This window comes from Dasypus novemcinctus, chromosome 6 (assembly GCF_030445035.2).
Source record: "Dasypus novemcinctus isolate mDasNov1 chromosome 6, mDasNov1.1.hap2, whole genome shotgun sequence".
Taxonomy (NCBI): Eukaryota; Metazoa; Chordata; class Mammalia; order Cingulata; family Dasypodidae; genus Dasypus; species Dasypus novemcinctus.
In genome coordinates this window covers 62006104-62025146 of record NC_080678.1, presented here as the reverse complement: position 1 = coordinate 62025146, position 19043 = coordinate 62006104, and the positions used below count along the sequence as shown (strand labels likewise).

At 34.5% G+C, this 19043-nt stretch overlaps 1 protein-coding gene across 1 annotated transcript in view; it reads left to right on the top strand.

The window, feature by feature from the left end:
* LOC101441123 (protocadherin-15) overlaps nt 1-19043 on the top strand; it is a 1917137-nt gene that overhangs the window by 1331713 nt on the left and 566381 nt on the right. The window contains exon 9 of the mRNA XM_058298874.2: nt 9390-9500. Within this exon, the coding sequence (XP_058154857.1) occupies nt 9390-9500 (111 nt within the window). The remainder of the gene's footprint in view (nt 1-9389; nt 9501-19043) is intronic.

Here is a 19043-nt window from a genome sequence, read left to right as displayed (position 1 = left end):
GAAAAAAATGCATAAAGGTGACACATCCATTAGCCTGAGTCTCAGAATCACAAAAATAAATAAGGTACACTGCTGATGAGATTTAAATATGAAGATATTAAATTGGGGTATTGTGTTCCCATAGAGATACCGATCAAAAGTAGTTTCTTTTCTCCCAGTGTACTTTTTAAAGCCAATTTCTGAGATACTGTGGTTTCAAAGAGAGAGAGAGTTTACACTAAGGAGCACAATGGCCTAATGGCCTAAAACTGCCTCCCAGATCTTAAGAAATTCTAATCGTTTTAACATAGGGGTGCTAATGAATAATTGGACTGGAACTGGACACAGATTCTTCCATTAATAAACATTAAGGGGCTGAACAGGATAGGGGGGTGGGCATCTAACCTGGGTGAGTCACAATGTAACAGTCAACACCAGAGACCAAGGTTCTGGGATAGGAAAGTACAGAGCAGATGTCAGCCCAAAGGTTTTCCATCTGGATATTAAAGAGGAGGAAGGAATGGTTACCATCATGTAGCAGGTGTACCCAAGGGTGAGCCTGATGGTATAAGCAAGGGTCTCGTCAATCTAGATTATTATTTTTTTGATCATAGAAGAATTTTTCATCTCAATGTAAGTACACAGAAGGGTGAGCCCAAGTCTACAGTAAACATAAACAGGGGTGAGACCAGTTTAGAATGATCATGACAATAGCTGGTCTAGGTAAATCCAACCAGTTTCAGATATTCAGCAATTTCAGATATTTACCTTTTGCTGTTTTATTATATAAAGGCATCTATATAATGATTTTGTAATGGTAATTATTTCTTAATGCTTAACCCTCAGTTACAGTAGCATTAGTTATCCTTTCTTGACTGTTACATGTATTTTAAAAAACTAGTAAACATTTTATCCCTTTAGGACCTTTGAGTGTAAACTACAAGAATTTGTACTATGCACATTACTCCTATTGTAAAATATCATATTAAGTACCCTCATTCTAACACAAAATGAGGCGACTTATAAATCTTGAACTACTTAGATTGTTAAAAAGTATCTTCTCTTTGAGGTAGGTCAAATTTTGTCATCACATGCTCTTCAGCACCATTTTTCTTTCAACAAAAGAAATACCTTTATTTTGGCCCACATCTAAATCCATGTATTTACCATGCATACTGTATTTAAATGAGCTTACATCAAATAATATATCCTAAAAAATGAAGCTTACTTTTAAAAATGAACCATCTCTTTCTTCCCCAGTACAAATGTTACCATAATAAAAATGTTCAATAAATAGCTAAATTACTTAACATAAATATGAAAGTTTTTATATATTTCCCCAATATATTGAAGAAAATGTCTACGTGTAAAGTAAGTTCTGCATTCACCTACGATGTATAGAATAAAATGCTAATAGAAACATTCAGTTTTGAGAATTTGTTATATGGAAAAATGCATTTACAAAGTAGGTATCATTTTGATGTTTAAATTACATTGTTTGCAAGATTGATAAGACTATATATACAGGAGGTTATCATTTCACACTGCTTATTTTAAGCTTTTTTTAAAAATGCCAGAATGGAATGATGTTTATTCAACATTTTAAGTGTTTCCACCTAAAGTAAAGAAGAGGGAACTAATGACATATTCCTTGTAGCAGTCCCCCTTGGGCATAGCATTTCTATTAAGTGCTGTTGCCACTCAAAATAGCAAGGAGAACATTTCAGTAATATGCATAAGCTTCTTTAGTGGAGGTATTAGAGTGCTGGCTGTATCAGTGGGTGGTAATGTCTTTTATCAACTCCTCCTGAGTCGATTGTCCTTCTTTGTATTATGCTTGACTCCCTATAGCTTTGGGAAAATTGAGAAAAAATGAAACATAATTTCTTTTATAATGTGTAAGCATGTAATACATTTGAATTTCCTGAGTCAGGAAGTTAAAAACCACTGTTCAAATGCAAAAGGTTTTGAACAAATCAGTATCCTGAAGTAATTTGTACATAAATCAAAGTCGAACTTTAATATGCTATTAAAATATTTCAAGCTAAGCAAAACAGTTATTGTTTATTTTAGGTGAGTTGTAAAGAAAATTATCATGTAGCTTAATAATGCTTCATAGGGTATATTATATCATGAGAGTCTTATGGCCACATAAAACTATAATATTCTTAATTTACAGTTCAAATTCAGATTTAATCAAGTTATTTCTAAAGCCTGCTTTGTGTGAAATTTTCAACCCAGATCCTTCCATGCCAAGTATAACCCATTAGCTACATAAAATGCATGCACCCAAAGCCAATCAAGCACTTCCAAATATAATTTCTTACGGAAATAGGGAAAATTGACAATTTTCCATGAAATAGAGAAAACAATGATCAGAATGTTGGTACTTTCTAATGGGAATAGATTTATTGTTTCCTGTTCAAACTTCAGTTCTTCCTGGTTGTACAAGGAACACATAACCTTGTCCAGCCCTCCATTTCTCAATTCAGTTAGTTAAATTAGGGTAGACACTCAGTCCGTCCTAATTTAACATACTGATTAATTAGCAGCTAATGGTATATTGGCTTGGCCGAAGCAGAGACGAGTTTAAGACTGATCTGATTCTACCTTTGGGATTTTGTAGTAGAGACTGATTAGGGCGCAAAGTTGGTGCTGTTTGTTGGAACTAAGGGATACAGTAAGTGTCATGTTCAAAGTGAGCAAACAGAGAAAGCCTGGGGAGGGGGACAGAGAGAGTGAGAGGGAGGGAGGAAGGGAGACAAAGAGGGAGAGGAATATAGGGACCTCATTTTTTTTAATGTAACATTTTTAAAAAAGAAAGGAAAAAAAAGAATTATAACAAATATATAACACTAATGTAAGATGTTAATAATAGGGTGGTATATGGGAAAAAAGACTCCTAATATATTAGTTAGTAAAATAATACTATTTTAATTATATTTCATCATATGTAAAAAAGGTAACTGCTATTTTTTTTAAACTACAATAAAAAAAATGCCATCATCAATTGTAACAATTGTTCCACAACAATGAAAGATGGTGGTGGTTTTGTGGTGTATGAGAGTCCTGTATTTTCTGCATGATTTTTCTGTAAACCCATAACCTCTATAATAAAACATCTTAAAACTTTTAGGTTCAAAAAAATAAAAATAAAAGATATAGAAAAATAAAAAAAATTATAGTCTCTGGGAAACAGAGAAAAAAGTCCTTTTACCTAAATTCTCACCAGTTACCAGTTCCAGTCCTAATGAAGCACATTTTTACTTGTACTAGAATCTTTCCTTAGATCAGCAGGAAATATACACACCTGCAAATACACTATGTATGTGTGAGTGTGTACACACACACACAATCTTAAAATAACCCTCTTTTATTTTGAACTGCTTTAATTTTCTAGAACTTACAGCTAAACTGAAAGTACATAAGTGATATTTATAAATAAACCATAGGTATGAGGGGCCTAGTAGAATCTTTCCTGTTTGTTAGAAAATGATGAATGACCAGAACTCTCAACTTAGAACAAATAGGTCTAAGTACTCTCACATTCCGTTTTCCCAGCATCTCCAACTGTAAAGCCCAATAATTCCTTGCAGGTAGGGCTAGCAGAGAGGTATTATTTCATCTAAACTGGCACTAACCCTCCTTTCACACATTATTGAAGAGGGTTATGCGGGTGTTAGGGGATTTTGTATAGGTTCTTGACTATGCTGCAGAAATAAATTGCAGGAGCGTGTTGGGTGAGTTAGGTCAGTAATTTATTCAGGTAGGGAGGGAAGAGAAATGGGAGAAAATGACAGATCGTGAGTCCCAGGTAGAGAGGAAAGGGCTGAAAAGTGATAAACTGGGCTGATTTACAGGCTACCATTCCCTGTTATAGGTTATAAATCCTGAGGTTTTCCATGTGGGGGGAGAAGGCAGCCAGAATCAGAGTCCCAAGGGGAGAGAGTAGGAGTTCAGGCTTTGTGCCTGCTTTTTGAACTGTTAATTATTCCACCCCTTTGCTAATGGCAGGGAAGGCATCTCAGCTGTTTACTGGTTTGACTGATTACCCCATCCATCGTTCCCCTGGGACTGTCCAAGATAGAGTCCCTGGGCAGTATCTGGGGCTCTTCCTGGCTTCTAGAGGAAATCTTGTTCTGAATAACAGAATCTTGGGGTCTTCCAGTAGCCATCTTGGGGGTATCGATGTCCGCATGGACTCTTTGCCATGTTCCAGATCCATCTATCAATTCCCTATCTTACTAGCCAGCTTCAACGGGAGGGATGGAAACTTATCTCTGGGAAAACACAGATTTGTTAGAGTGTAAACATGTTTTCCACCTCCCTTGCCTACATGATTTTATAGGTGTGTGACATGGGCACTAGATTTACCTGCCCTTCCGTCAGTGATAACATTGCTTAAACCATCCTCCTCCTCGTTTTACTAAGTGGAAGATTGTCCTTTATGTGGCAGTTACTGGTTCAGTGACCTATCTTGGGAGTGGTGGCAGGGGTCATTCTTGGTGGAGACCAGATGTTTGGATCTTGTGGGGTACTAACAGGCTTAGCCATTTTTGGATTTGGAGTTATTGGAAAGTTATGGGATCATACTTTGACTTACTATTTATTATTAAAGGGATTAGGTATAATTAGGCAAAACATAATTTCCAGTACTTACTAAAAAAATGAAAACATTTAATGCTTACTACCCCATTGAGTTGAGAATCCTCACTCAAAGTATATTTAAAAGTTCATCCCCATCTGAAATCAAGCCACTTTGCTAACATAATGTATCTAGCTCCAAAATAAAGAAAAATTAAAATAATTATATATCTTTAAATATATTATGGAAGCTTATTATCGAGTTGAAGTTATAAGCAAATGCTAAAACTATTGCTTATAATACTTAACTTGGTCGACTCCATCTCCTAGATCAATGTTTCTCAAAGTAAAACCTAAACTACCTGCACCAGAATCACCTGTGAGGCTTGATAGAAATGCAGATTCCTGAGGATGTCTGTAATTCCTCAGAATGAATACTGGGGCTCTACAATCCAAATGATGCATTTTTAGGATTCATATGCATTCTAGAATTTTAGAATCATCATTCCATTTCCTCATTGACCTAATGTAGAAGGTTTAAAAAGTACTATGGTTCTTTTACTAATTTTAGATTTGTTCTCTCCCCGCCACCACCTTTGGTAAAAACTTTAGAAATATTGTTATGTCAGTGTGTATACTTAGAATTGTTCTAATTCAGTATTCTTTTTAGTAGAGCAAATAAGAGTTCCCTAAAGATATAGTTACATTTTGCTTCTGATTCTTTACATGATTTTTGTACTTTTTGAGATATAATGGATATCAATAAGTACTTGCCCAGTTAATTAATTAATCAATACAGAAGCTTTCCATAGGCAGCAATTCATAAGCATATTGACCATGAAGCAGATACTAGTCTTATGTTTCTTATTTATGAAAGCTTCAACAAAATGAAAACTTCAGGTGTCTATAAAGGATGGATTTAGCTGTTAAAAATTAAGTTCAGTTAAAAAGAGATAGGGTTTAGTTCTGAAAAGCAATAAATCACTAACTACTACAAAGTATAGCATATAAAAATTCTGTAAATGCCTAAAGGAAACTGTCAGTTTGAAAAAAAAAAGGTTTGTAAACATCCATATATTAAATCCCTGCTTTATTCAAGTTGCTTTGCTAGAGCTATAAAGAAAAATATCTCCATATCATAGGCAAAACCTTTGAGGAGTCTGTGAGGGGAAACAAAATACACAATTAAAAAGAAGTCAGTATAATAAGTTTTGTTTGGAAAAAAAAATAATGTAACATCAGAGTAGAGACTTAATCCTAAATTAGATAGTAAAGAAAGGCATCAGTGAGTAGGATTTGCAGGATTTCCTACACATTGAAAAATGGAATGGGATTTTGAGGTAGGAGAATAATAAGAGCAAAAGTAAAGTATTAAGATCTATGGAAAAGGGAGAGGACTAAAATGTAAGGACACACAGGCAGGTGATAATTATATATCAAGGTGCTTTTAACTGCAAACATTGAAAAATTAAATTAAAAGTGGGTCAACTGATAAGGTCATTTATTATCTTTTTTAACAGATTGTTCAGAGATTGATAGTATCAGAATTTGTTCCTTCAGCACCTCAAAGCCATCACAAATACATTTTCTGTTTTGCCTTCATCAGCATGCCAGTTACTTCTCCTAGCCTGGCTCCCAAAATGACTGCTGAAGTGCCAAATTTTTATTCAGACAACAGTATCTGTAAGCAGAAAAGGGAAACTTCGTTACCTGGGTCTCTTTTTATGATTAATAAAAACTCTTTGGCAAGTTACTCAGAATTGGATCACATATCTGTTTCCAAAATAAGTATTGGTAAAGGGAATGTTTGGGTTAGACTAGTTGTAACTTATCCAGTTGGTGATATAGACTGCCCTGAAGGACAAGATCACTGGATATCTGAACTATTTTGGAGGTCTGAGAGCAAAGGCAAGGTTCAGTGATGGGGTGATTCTTGGATAAGCATCCTGTAATCTCTGTCATAGAGATTGGTCTTTTTACTGACTTGTCATTATTGAGCTGCAGATGCCAAGGCTTTAAAATGTAAAAACTCTTTAACATCGCTGTAACAACACATTGGGATGTGTTGTTGTAGTATAAATGACAAATATTAAATAAGATTTACCCATAATTAAGATATTTAGTTTCAGCAATTCCTGTACTTCCCTGGCATGACTGAGAGCCACACCCACAGATATAAGCTATAAGCAATGTTTGAGTAATAGAAAAATTAGTCTAAGTGTCAAATAGCCCTTTATAATTGTAAAAATCCTTCCAGATGCATTTTCAGTATTTATATTTAAAATAATACTGTTACTTAACTGTGTTCTAGAAGGAGATTTGCAAAGCCAATTATTTAAATCATTAAAAATTTTCAATTTTGTTATTTCTTGTGTAGAGGGTGGTGAGAGAGAGGGAGAGAGAAAGATTATAACTCTAGATATTGAAGGTTAATCTTCCCCTTTATGAGCCTCAGATATGAGACCTAAGTCTGCTGCTTCTTCATTGAGTTTCCCTTCCTTACTGATACTCTGTGTGAGCTCAAGGTATAAACACACACACACACCCACACTGACATAGCAAATAGACTTTTTTCTTTGCTACTTCCTTTCTTCCATTCTGTTTTATCATCATCATCATCGTTAATATTATTATTATTTTGTAACAATCCAGTGTAGACCCAAGCTAAGTGTATCATCACATGTACATGGTGATAACAGTTCCAGATGAGAACTAAAACTGATTGTTTTGGAGTTATTGAGAGACTATATTATCTATCTTCAAAACTACACTGAAATACAAGAGCAAATTAAGATCTTTTTCAGCATAAGAAACTAATCTTGTGAGTTATACGCTACTCTCATAGAGTTTGAATACAGCACCTTATACTTTGGGTTAAGCACCAGGTCAGTGGTGCTGGAAGGTTCTGTATGGATCATCTGAATGGCTGCCCATTACCAGGAAATCAGTCCCTGAGGGAATAGGATTCTTAACTCCTAAGCAGCAGTGCTGAGACCTGAGAAAAAAGGAACCTCCATTCCAGGTTTCAAGTTAATACTTGTATGTAATGCTCAAAAATATTTACAGTTTGGGCACCAATATGCAAATATATATTGTAATAAATAACACATTAACAATGGTTGGACATTTCATGATAAAACAAGTGAAAAACTATAACAGGTATTTTAGTTTGTTTAATGCTGCCAATGCAATATACCTGAAATGGGTTGGCTTTTATAATGGGAATTTATTAGGTTAAATGCTTACAGATTTACAGCCATGAAAGTGTCTAAACCAAGGCATCATTAGGAGATCCTTTTCTCCAAACTATACCTGTAGGGAGTCAAGAACAATGGCAGTGTTGACTTGTCTCACTTCTCTCCTCCTAGCCTCATTGCTTTCAGCTTCTGGCTAAGGTGGCTTCCTCTCAGCTCATGGTTCCCACAGCCTTCTCTCTCAGCTTCTGGGTTTTTCTCTGTCTCTACAGCCTTCTTTCTTTTTGTATTTGTACCTTTTTATTTCTCTACTTATAAGGGACTTCAGTAGGATGATTAAGATCCACCCTGGGTCATGCCCTACTGAAATGATGTAATCAAAAAGAAGGTCCCTAACTGAATCTAATCAAAAGGCTCCTTCTACAATAGGTTTGTTTTATAACATAATGTATTTTATTGATGTAATTTGCTACATTAATGAATTAAGGAGGAAAAGCCATATAATCTTAAAAAATAATTTTTGTAGAAGCTTTATATTACGTAAGTGTTACATATGCCCATTTCTTCCCCTTCCCACACTTTCCCACATTAACAACCTCCTTCATTAGTGTGGTACAGTTGATGAACACTTATGGAAGCATTGCTACTAACTATGGACTATAGTTTACATTGTAGTTTACACTGTCACACACAAATTTGTAGGCTATGGCAAAACATATAATGGCCTGTATCCATCATTGCAGTGTCATGCAGGAAAATTTCAATGTCCTGAAAATGCCACCATATTATACCTATTCTCTCTCCCTCTCTTCAGGACCTCTGGTGGCCACTGCCTTTATATCAATGATCTCCCTCTCTTAGAACCTCTGATGACACTGTCTTTATATTAATGATAAAAATTCTTCCATTACTAGAATAATAAAAGTCTATAATGGAATTATAATAAGTGTACTTTAGTCCATTTTTCATTCCCTAGTTGGAAGATTTAGGGATGGTGATGCCCACTCTGTTTTTAATTGAGAGGAGTTTAGATCCCATGGGGCAGATGGAAAGAACTATCTTGCTTGTAGTTGCCAGCACTCTGTTCCTTGTGATAGGCATTGTCTATCATCACCTTGCTAGTTTTCCTGGGTGAGCGCAATGGATTGAAGAGTAAGTGTTGCAACTCAGCTGAGATGCAGGGCTCAACTGGTACATGAAAAGACCAAAGAATTAAGTCTCTGGGACATATTACAATCATTTTACATGTACAGGAAGGGATTAACTTTAAGTATAGAATTTTCTGATGTCCACAAGACTCACCGTGCCACAACAGGGGAGATTTTCAGATACCTGTCTTTGATTTAGAAGTATACCAGGGCTATTGATGGATCACACTTAGTGTGATATACAAAAAACTACATACATGTCTCTGGGTTATCAATATCAAAGGACTGTGGTGAAATGTATTGATCAAAATTAAACATCTTGAGAAATGATAAGAATATTAAATCTGGAGCTTACACATATATTTCATTTTCAGATGATGAGTGTGCTATCTCTAACTTTCAAGGGCACTAAATCACACTATTGAATTCTCTAATCCCTCTTATATTGAAATAGTCTTAAGTTTGTATCTTTATATGTTTACAGACATCCAATGACACCTTTGAAATCCCCCTCATGTTGACGGGAAATGTTGTGTTAAGGAAGAGGCTCAATTATGAAGATAAGATTCGCTACTTTGTCATCATCCAAGCTAATGTAAGTATCGAATTTCTCTAACATTATTCCTGTGAGTTTATGAACTGAAGAAGTGGTTCAAATGTTATGAGTGCTTTCAGAATACCCTGTGAAATTTATGGCCTGAACAAGTTACCCCTGCCCTTGGTGGAATTTACATTTTATTGTTTTACATTCTTCTAGATCTGGAATGCGAAAGGGTGGGTGGGAAGATTGTTTTACTTACTGAACTCTTTATTCTTTGAATCACTTGTTTTTATTGCCTGCTCTCCAATCATTTGGGTTTAGCTCAGGCTAAAGTATTCTTCAAAGCATGATCTGCTAAACAAGTGTAACAGAATCAAGTTAGGAGCTTATTAAAAATGCAGATTCCTGAATCCATCATCAAACCTTCTGAATAGGAATGTTAGAGAATAGAACTAGAGTATCTGCAGTTTTAAATAGTTGCCCAGGAACTGTAAATTGCACTTATGGTAGAGAACCACTGCCTAATTGGTAAGTCTTTTCTTCAGTGTTATCACTTATTTATTATTTGTTCACCAGATATAAGCTACTATGTCAATAACATTAGTAGTTGTCATCATCATAATTTAGTAAAATTCCTGGAGTTATATGGCTCAAGGCTTGGTCTGATAGCTCAAGTGTATCACCAAAGACTTGTTCCTTCTATGCTTAACTCTATGCCTGTTTTGAGATTTGGCTATTTTTCCATTGACTTATCTGCCAGGTGCTTGTTGAATACCACAAGGATCATAATGTTATTTCAAGTCTGAGTGTAGCTAGGTAGAAAGGAATTATTTTATGTTTGTTCATTTTCTTTTCAAATCAAAGAAATCCTTTCCTAGAGTCATCTCCTATCTGACTCCCTCTTAGAGTAATGGGTCACATGTGTGAGCATACCAGAAAAGAGGGCTGAGGAAGCTTGTATTGGCAGTGGGCAATGAGATACTTATCCCTGTATTACACTAATTATAGGTCATCTCCTGGGCTGGGATCCTAAAAAATGGTCTTTTAGCAAGGAAGAAGAACAGAACTAGCATTTGAGCAGAAAACCACAAGGGCCAGCAACAAATAGCTATTACCATTAAGCTATTCTTAATAAAGAAAAGGAAATTTAGAAATGTTATTTGCTTAAGATTCCATAGGTCCAATTTCTGAAAAGGCAGTTAGAGTCTAAGGCAGGGGTTCTTAACTTTTTTTATTCCATGGATCCCTTTGCCAGCCAGGAGAAAACCATGGACCTCTACTAAGTCCACACTATATTGTGTATTATTTAATAAATTTATCACACCCACACCAACAGGAGCCACAAGAATAGTGGTTTTTTTAAGTAAAACTCTTTAAATTAAATTTAATAGATCATGTAAAATGTTCCATTAAAAAAAACATGAGGTTCCCATATAACCCACACCCCACTCCCCCACCCCCATCAATTTTGTAAATTGTATTTTTTTTAAGATACATACATTACAAAAAAGGTTACCTTATAAAAAAAATAAGAGGTTCCTGTATAACCCCATCCCCCCACCCCACTCCTCCCACACCAGCAACCTCCCCATATTGTGGCACACTCATCCCTCTCAGCGAACATGTTTTGGAGCACTGCTGTACCACGTGGATAATAGCTTACTCTGTGGTTTGTTTGTTTGTTTTAATTTAAATTCAAGCTCATGGACCCCTTGTTAAGAAAATTCGCTCTAAAGCAAGCCAGTGTCTTCACTGGCATCTGAGCATTGAATTCTTACTTATATAGCAACAGAACGATACCAGAGGTGGCAAAAGCAAAACACCCAACAGCTGTTCACAAGTTTATATACAGCCAGGTATCACTAAATTGTCATTTATTTAGCCTTTCTTAGTTATTTTTCACCTTAAAAAGTGTACATATGTCTATGGATGTGGTTAGATAAAAGTAAAGATCTAATTTTTGAAGCTACTTTTCTAGACTTTCATTTAACATTCTTTAGGTTCTGTAATGGTTCTGTATGTGCCTCAAAAACATAAGTTCTTAAAGTTAATCCATTTCTGTGGGTGTGAACCTATTGTAAGTAGGATCTTTTGGTGACACATCTTATTCAGGGTGGGTATTAATCCTTTTACTGGAGTCCCTTATAAAAGAATGAAATTCAGAAAAAGAGAGAGAAAGCCACAGAAGCAAGAAGCTGGACGCAAGAAAAACCAGAAGAGAAGGGAGAGACCAGTAGGCACTGCCATGTGCCTTGCCATGTGACAGAGAAGTCTGGGATTACTGGTAACTGGTCATCAGGAACCCCTTGATGATGCCTTGATTTGCACATTTTCATGATCTTGGAATTGTAGGTTTGTAAGCTAATAAATACCCATTGTAAAAGCCAAACCATTTCTGGTATATTGCTTTCTGCAGTCTAGCAAACAAGAACAGATTGTTTGTTTTCAATTCTATGTGGTTTGTCTTGGTGTCAAGATGAGAGTGGAAACTGGATATAAGAAAAAGGAAATAATGTTGAAAAGAGTCACTCAGCCTACTCAACTCAGCAATCTTTGTTTTTTTTCTACTTAAACGAAAAAGTGAAGGAAAGGTAAAATTTCTATCTTCTGCCTCAAAATCACAAATATAAACTTCTAGAAAATTTAGATTGCTATGGAGTGTATGTGAAAGCTAGTTTATATTGTGCTAACTTAAATGTGCTATTTTTAAAAAATAAATGCAAGCTAAAAGAATCTTTTAAATTTCTGTTTAATTCGAAAATATTTGCAAAGAACTCTGGAACAGTTTGTATCCATTTAGTTAGATTACCCCAAACTGAGAAAGGGATGATAAGTGCTTAGCATGTCAAGGATATGCTTATGAAATAGAAGTATACACATGAATCATTGAGATCAAGGAATGGTATTGGAGAGAAGTTGAAAAAAGGTTTTAATTTATCTTTAGTGATAGTTCTTTTTTTAAATAAATTTATATCATACATTATAAAACAGATATGTTTTATTTTAGGGGATTATAAAACTTTTATGTGCTTTCAAAAGTTTTCAGGACTATATAATTTTTTAAAAGTAAACTTTATTTCACCTTCAAAAATAAAATAAGGGAGCTTAACAAATTATGGAAGCATTCTGCCCATGCACATTTATCTTATTTAATCTTAAGAACAAACTCAGTTATTTCTTTAGTATTCAGAAGTATAAATAATGAGCACATATAGGTTAAATGATATGACCAAGGTCTCTTTGTTTATGAAGATAATGAAGAAAAAAATGCTTGATCATATTTGTCTTAGTTTGCCATAAGCTGTGGATGCAAAGTACCAGAAATGGGTTAGCTTTTATAATGAAAATTTTATTTAGGGTAAAATGTTATAGTTCCAAGGCCATGAAATGTCCAAATCAAGGCACTTTCAGAGATGTTTTCTCACCAAAGTCAGCTACTGTTGATCCTGGTGTGTTGCCATGTGGTTTGTTGCCATGTGGTGAAGCAAGATGGTGGGTGATTCTGCCGAGGTCTCTCCTTTCCGTTCCCAAATCTCCCATCTCCCAGAGCTCATCTGAGGTCACTGAGGCATAGGGTTTGTCTCTTTCCTGCCTCCTCTCTCAGTCTCTTGGGGTTTCTCTACCTTTCCACAGCTGCAGGTAAATCTGGAGTCCACTATCATGACAGGATCAAATATGGTGGCTTCTTTTCTGTGTCTCTGTTTATATCAGACCATGCAAGGTGGCTCACAGCTCACTGTCATAAGTCCAATCAAAAGCCCGAATATGATCTTATCAAGTAATCTAAGCAAAACCCCTCAACTGAATTTAATGCAATCAAAGGGGTCCACACCAACAGGAATGTACCAGTTCAAGAATGTAATATTTTTTGAGATTCACAGAATTCAAACTGCCACAATATTCATATATTATAGAACTAAATTCCATACCCCTTTTACCTTTAGCATTGATATACCTTCTTTACCTTTACTACAAAAATATTAAAATATTCCTGTTAATTATAGTCTATAAGTTATATTAGTTGTATTTTCCCATGTATCACCTACTCTTAACACTTTTTAATAGAGGAACATTATTGTATTTATATTACTAACCACAATCCTCATCTATCACCAAAATCACTATATTATACAGTTCCTAGATTATCCTCTAGTTGTCTTTCAATTAACATTAACCTCTCTAGATGGTTCCTTTGAACCACAATAACATTTATAAATCAGCAATGTTAGTTATACTGTTTGTAATGTGCTTCCATCAATTCTGTCCACTTCCACATATTTAAAATTCAGTTTATTAAACATTCTACATACATTCAGTATCAGCTTCCTCTTCTCAACCCACATTCTGTCTCCTCCTAATCTATACTCTAGAGTATACTCTATAAGTTTACTCATCATATTTAGTTCATATCAGTTAGACCATAAAATATTTGTCCTTTTGTGTATGGCTTATTTCAATCAACATAATATCTTCAAGGTTCATCCATATTGTTATGGGCTTTCCCAGTTTATTTATTCTTACAGCTGTATAATATTCCATTGTATGTATATACCACATATTGTTTATCCATTCATCTGTTGGCAGACATTTAGGATTTTTTCATAATTTAGCAATTGTGAATAATGCCTCTATGAGCATTGGTGGACAAATATCTATCTGTGTCCTTGATTTCAGTTCTTCTGAATATATTCCTAGTAGAGAGAGGCCAAGATTATATGGCAGTTCTATATTTAGCTTCCTGAGGAACCACTAAACTGTCTTCCACAGAGACTGCACCATTTTACATTCCTACCAACAGTGAAGTATTCCTATCTCTCCACATCCTGTACAGCCCTTGTTGTTTTCTGTTTTTCAATATTAGCCATTATTTAAGGCATATAATAATATCTCATAGTTTTATTCTGCATTTCTGTAATAGCTAGTGATGTGGAGCATCTTTTCATGTGTTTTGGGGCCATTTATATTTCCTTTATGGAAAAATATCTAATGAAATCTTTTGCTGATTTTTAAATTGGATTGCTTGCCTTTTTGTCATTGAGTAATGTGATCTTTTTATATAACATAGAAATCAAACCTTTTTGGGTATGTGATTTCCAAAAATTTTCTGTCGTTGAACAGACTGCCTTCTCACTTTTTTAACGAAGTCATTTGATGTGCAAGTGTTAGCAACTAGTTTTGAAGAGGTCCCATTTATCTAGTTGCTCATACTTTGGGTGTAAAGTTCAAGAAATGACAACCTACCATAAGTCTTGAAGATGTTTCCTACATTTTTTTCTGGGAGTTTTATGGTTCTTGCTTTTCTATTTAGGTCCTTGATCCATTTTGAAGTAATTTTTATATGAAGTGTGAGATCACAGGCCTCTTTCTTTCTTTTAGCTATGGGTATCTAGTTTTCCCAGGACCATTTGTAAAATAGACTATTCTGACCCAGCTGGGTGGGCTTGACAACCTTGTCCAATATCACTTGACCACAGATATGAGGGAATAGTTATGAACTATTCTGAACTATTTAGAAATAGTTCTGAACACTCACTTCAGGACTATATCATTTTAATAGCATTGTAGTTTATCAAAGTAAGGACACATTGTAGCTTCTTCAACTATATTCCCATTGACTGACATTTGGATTGTTGCTGAAGGTATTTTGCCACCAAATTGATAGCTATTGTCTTGTTTCACATGAGAGGCAGTGACTGTAGTGGTAAATTTATGGACTCTGAAACCAAAGTGCTTGGATTCAAATACTAATTCTGCAATCGATTAGTTGTGTGACTTTGGGCATATAATGTATGTCAGCATTCCTAACCAGTGCAATGTGGATGCTAATAAGACATATTACAGAGGGTTCTTGAGATTAGCAAGTTAACAAACACAACAAGTGCTTAGAATAATGCCTGGTGTATATTGTGATATTATTATAGTATCACATAAACCACTTAAGTACTTGTATTTTATTTTTAAAATTAATAATTAAAAATGAAACTACTAAGGGAAAGGTTAGATATAGTTTATATATGTGTATGTGTATATGTGTATACTTTTAGTAGATACTGCCTTATTAATTTTTCAAAATATTGCAATATAACACATTCTCACCATTTCCTCTGCATTTAAAATATTTAATCAAAACAGACAGCCTATAAATGCTTGGGAGTACTGAATTTGCGTCTATCTTCCTAGCGCTGAGTTCAGTGCCCTCAAATTTGTGGTCGTGGTCAGAATATTTACACAATGGAAAGTGGTAGATGCTATGAATCCCGGCCCTATATCTCAGAAAGCTAGTAATTAATCATTTACCACTTACATATCATTATCTATATTAGTATAATTCATATCTTTATGATTATAAAGGAAAAAGTAGAATGATATCCACATGTCTAAAATATCTTTATAATAATTCTTTTATATTCCTCTTTTTTTAAATTTTATTAGTGGTGTAAAACAATGTATAATGTAAGCCATGTATATTAACAAGGTACATATTTTCTTGGATTTATAAGGAGTGTTGAAATATGGACAATCAATTTTGACTTTAAAGTAGCTGGTATCTAAGAGGTTAATTAGAGATCTGAGGATAAGTAATTGAACATTACTCAGCTTTGCCCTGGTTTTACTTACTGTACAAAGATTTGATTGATTTGCAAAGGGAACCCTTAAATTATATGCAGTTAGGAGATTTCTTTTTATCAGTATGAACATGTTATGTTTCTTTATTAGCCTGGGAGAGTTTTGATTGACCCACATTAGACCCATAATTTGTGGGGGGGAGAATATTTGCAACATTCTTGTTCATACTGACTATTTTAAATGTGAATTTACAATGGAGGAATGATTAATTTTAGAAAAAAGAAGAGGAAGCCAAAATCTAGAAAAGTATAGAAATCAATGGATTTTCCTTTCGTTGAAATGTACAGTACATTCTGTTGCTACAGGCTAAGAGTTTTCTGTAACCCTAAATCACTGAGGAATCAAACTCATCTGTATATACATAGATTTTCTTCAAAGCTGTCTTTTGTGTTAGTACTATTCCAAAGCAAATATTAAAAGTGATTGGGTGCTTAACTAATTAGTTATTGGAAAGGAAAGGTTTCCATTTAATTTGAGTCATAGTAAGTATAATTTCTGAATTAACATCAATAACTGGTTATTCTATATTTTCTCAAATATAAAAAAATCTAGAGAAGAGACACTAGCTGTCTGTTCTCACAAGATATATTTCCTAAAAAGCCAATATTATTTCTTTTCTAGTGCTGTCTTTTCATTTGGCCATGATTATTCAAAAAGTATATAAGCACTGCAAACAAAATGGACTTGGCTATGTAAAAATCACAATCTATACTTTGATGTTTTATCATCTGTAAACAACTTTTCAGAAATAACCTCCACGTTCACCTCACCTTGTGTCTCCTTCTCAATGATAAATGGAATTAGTTCTGATTTTACACCCATTGCTTTTAGCTCTGCTTGTTTTTGTGGCATTTTCTGGGGAGTAGGGGTGGAATGGAATGACAGTGGTTGGTAGTTTAAGGGAACAGAATGCACAAGATGTTCAAGAAGCAATGATGTGTAATCGTGTTGAAACATAAAAATGTACACTATTCTGCCTCCCATTATGCTAAAAAATTAAGGAACAGTAGGTAAACATTTTGAACGAAAAGATGCTTTCAGGAAAGGAACAAAAAATACCCCACTTCTAAAGTGATTTAGAACAAGGCAACTGGTTGCTGTTACATGTATTTAAATGAACTAAAATAACAGAATCAAGTCACTAGAATAATTTTTAAAACATTCCTCTTGGTGTTATCCCATCTATCATTAATGAAGAGATGCAGTCAAGCACCTCTGTAGTCTTAGGTAACTAATTTATGGTCAGAAGTCTCAGGGCAACTCTAATTATGTTGCAGTATTCCTTTTTTTTTTTTTTCCCCTTTCTCTGCTGCAAATATCTGATAAAGCAATGGAATAATATTTAATTTGTGCATCTATGTCTAGTAGGCATTTTTAGCTATTTTGTTGCAATACAAACTATTTGAATACTGAACATTTAAATGTTAGAAGTCTCTTTATTCCAATCATATGATGTTGCCTCAAAAAATGAATCACAAATCCCAGTTTCAGTTCCCTGTTCCTCCTAAAAACAAAAACAAAGACAAATGAATGAAAAGAAAACAGCTCTTGTTGGGGAGCAGATGTAGCTTATACTGTTTCCCATGTATGAAGTCCTAGGTTCAATCTCCGGTACCTCCTTAAAATAAGTAAACAAATAAATTTTAGAAATCAGAACATCACCCTGTGCGCATTCATTTTTCAGTCTGGTTTCTCATAATTTCAGTTTTTTTTTGTTAGAGTCCACATCTTTGTTGCCCCCATTCCTCACAGTCAATGCTTTCTTACCACAGTGCCTCACAGAGAAGAGGTTCTAAGATTAGAATTCAGCATATGTCATTAGTTTGATCAAAGAATAATTTGTAATTAAACTATTTTACGCAAAAAGCCTTTCATTTTGAATGAGGGAATTTAAGTCTCACTTATCAAACAAAGATGTTTTATTGCCTTAACATTATCACAGTTTAATTATTTGTTATTTTATAAAAATGTGCTTTGTGAATAGAATGGATTGTCACAATGAATTGCTTATGTCTTAACTATTTGCAAAAATTAAGTCTTCTTTGATGTTATATTAGGTACTTACCTTTTGTAATAAAAATCAGTTCTTCTTTGTAATATATTAATGAAAATTCTACCTATTTGCCAAATAACATATTAAAAAACTTTTGTTTGCCTTTCTTATGCCAGATACGATGTTACAATTTGACCCCGAAGCATTGTACATTATATTGTCATTCTTTATTAGTCAGCCAAAGGGGTGCTGTTGCAAAATATCAGAAATTGGTTGGTTTTTATAAAAAGTATTTATTTGGGGTAGGAGCTTACAAATACCAGGCCGTAAAGCTTAAGTTACTTCCCTCACCAAAGTCTATTTTCATGTGTTGGAACAAGAGGGCCGCCAATGTCTGCCAGGGTTCAGGCTTCAGGCTTCCCGGGTTCCTCCCTTTCTGGGACTCGATTCTCTTGCTTACTTCCTGGGGCTCCAGCTTAAGGCTTTAGCATCTAATTCCAACATCAAAAACCCTCAACTCTGTCCTTTGCCGTGGCTTTTATCTCTGCCTTTTATCTTTTAATATCCTACTTGCACAAGAGGTTTACATAATTATTTAATCAAGTAGACCTATGAATCCAACATAATCTAATATGCCCAGAGGAAAAGATCAATTTACAAACATAATCCAATATTTCCTTTTGGAATTTATCAATAATATCAAACTACTACACATTCCATGGGGACAAGAGGATTGTAGGCCTTGTGTAAAGGTGTTAAGGATTTAAAGAAAATGTGAATACTGTCTCCTCAGTGAGGCATTGATAGAATGCTCTGCTCTCTTAGTCTGATGAATATTCCCTATAGATTTTTTAAAGATTTTATGTTGAACATATATTATATTTTTAAACTCTTATATATCAGCCTCTTGATTTTACTCTGTATTACCTGCAATTCTTTCCATATACCTGTCATTCAAAATTGTTATTAAATAGTGA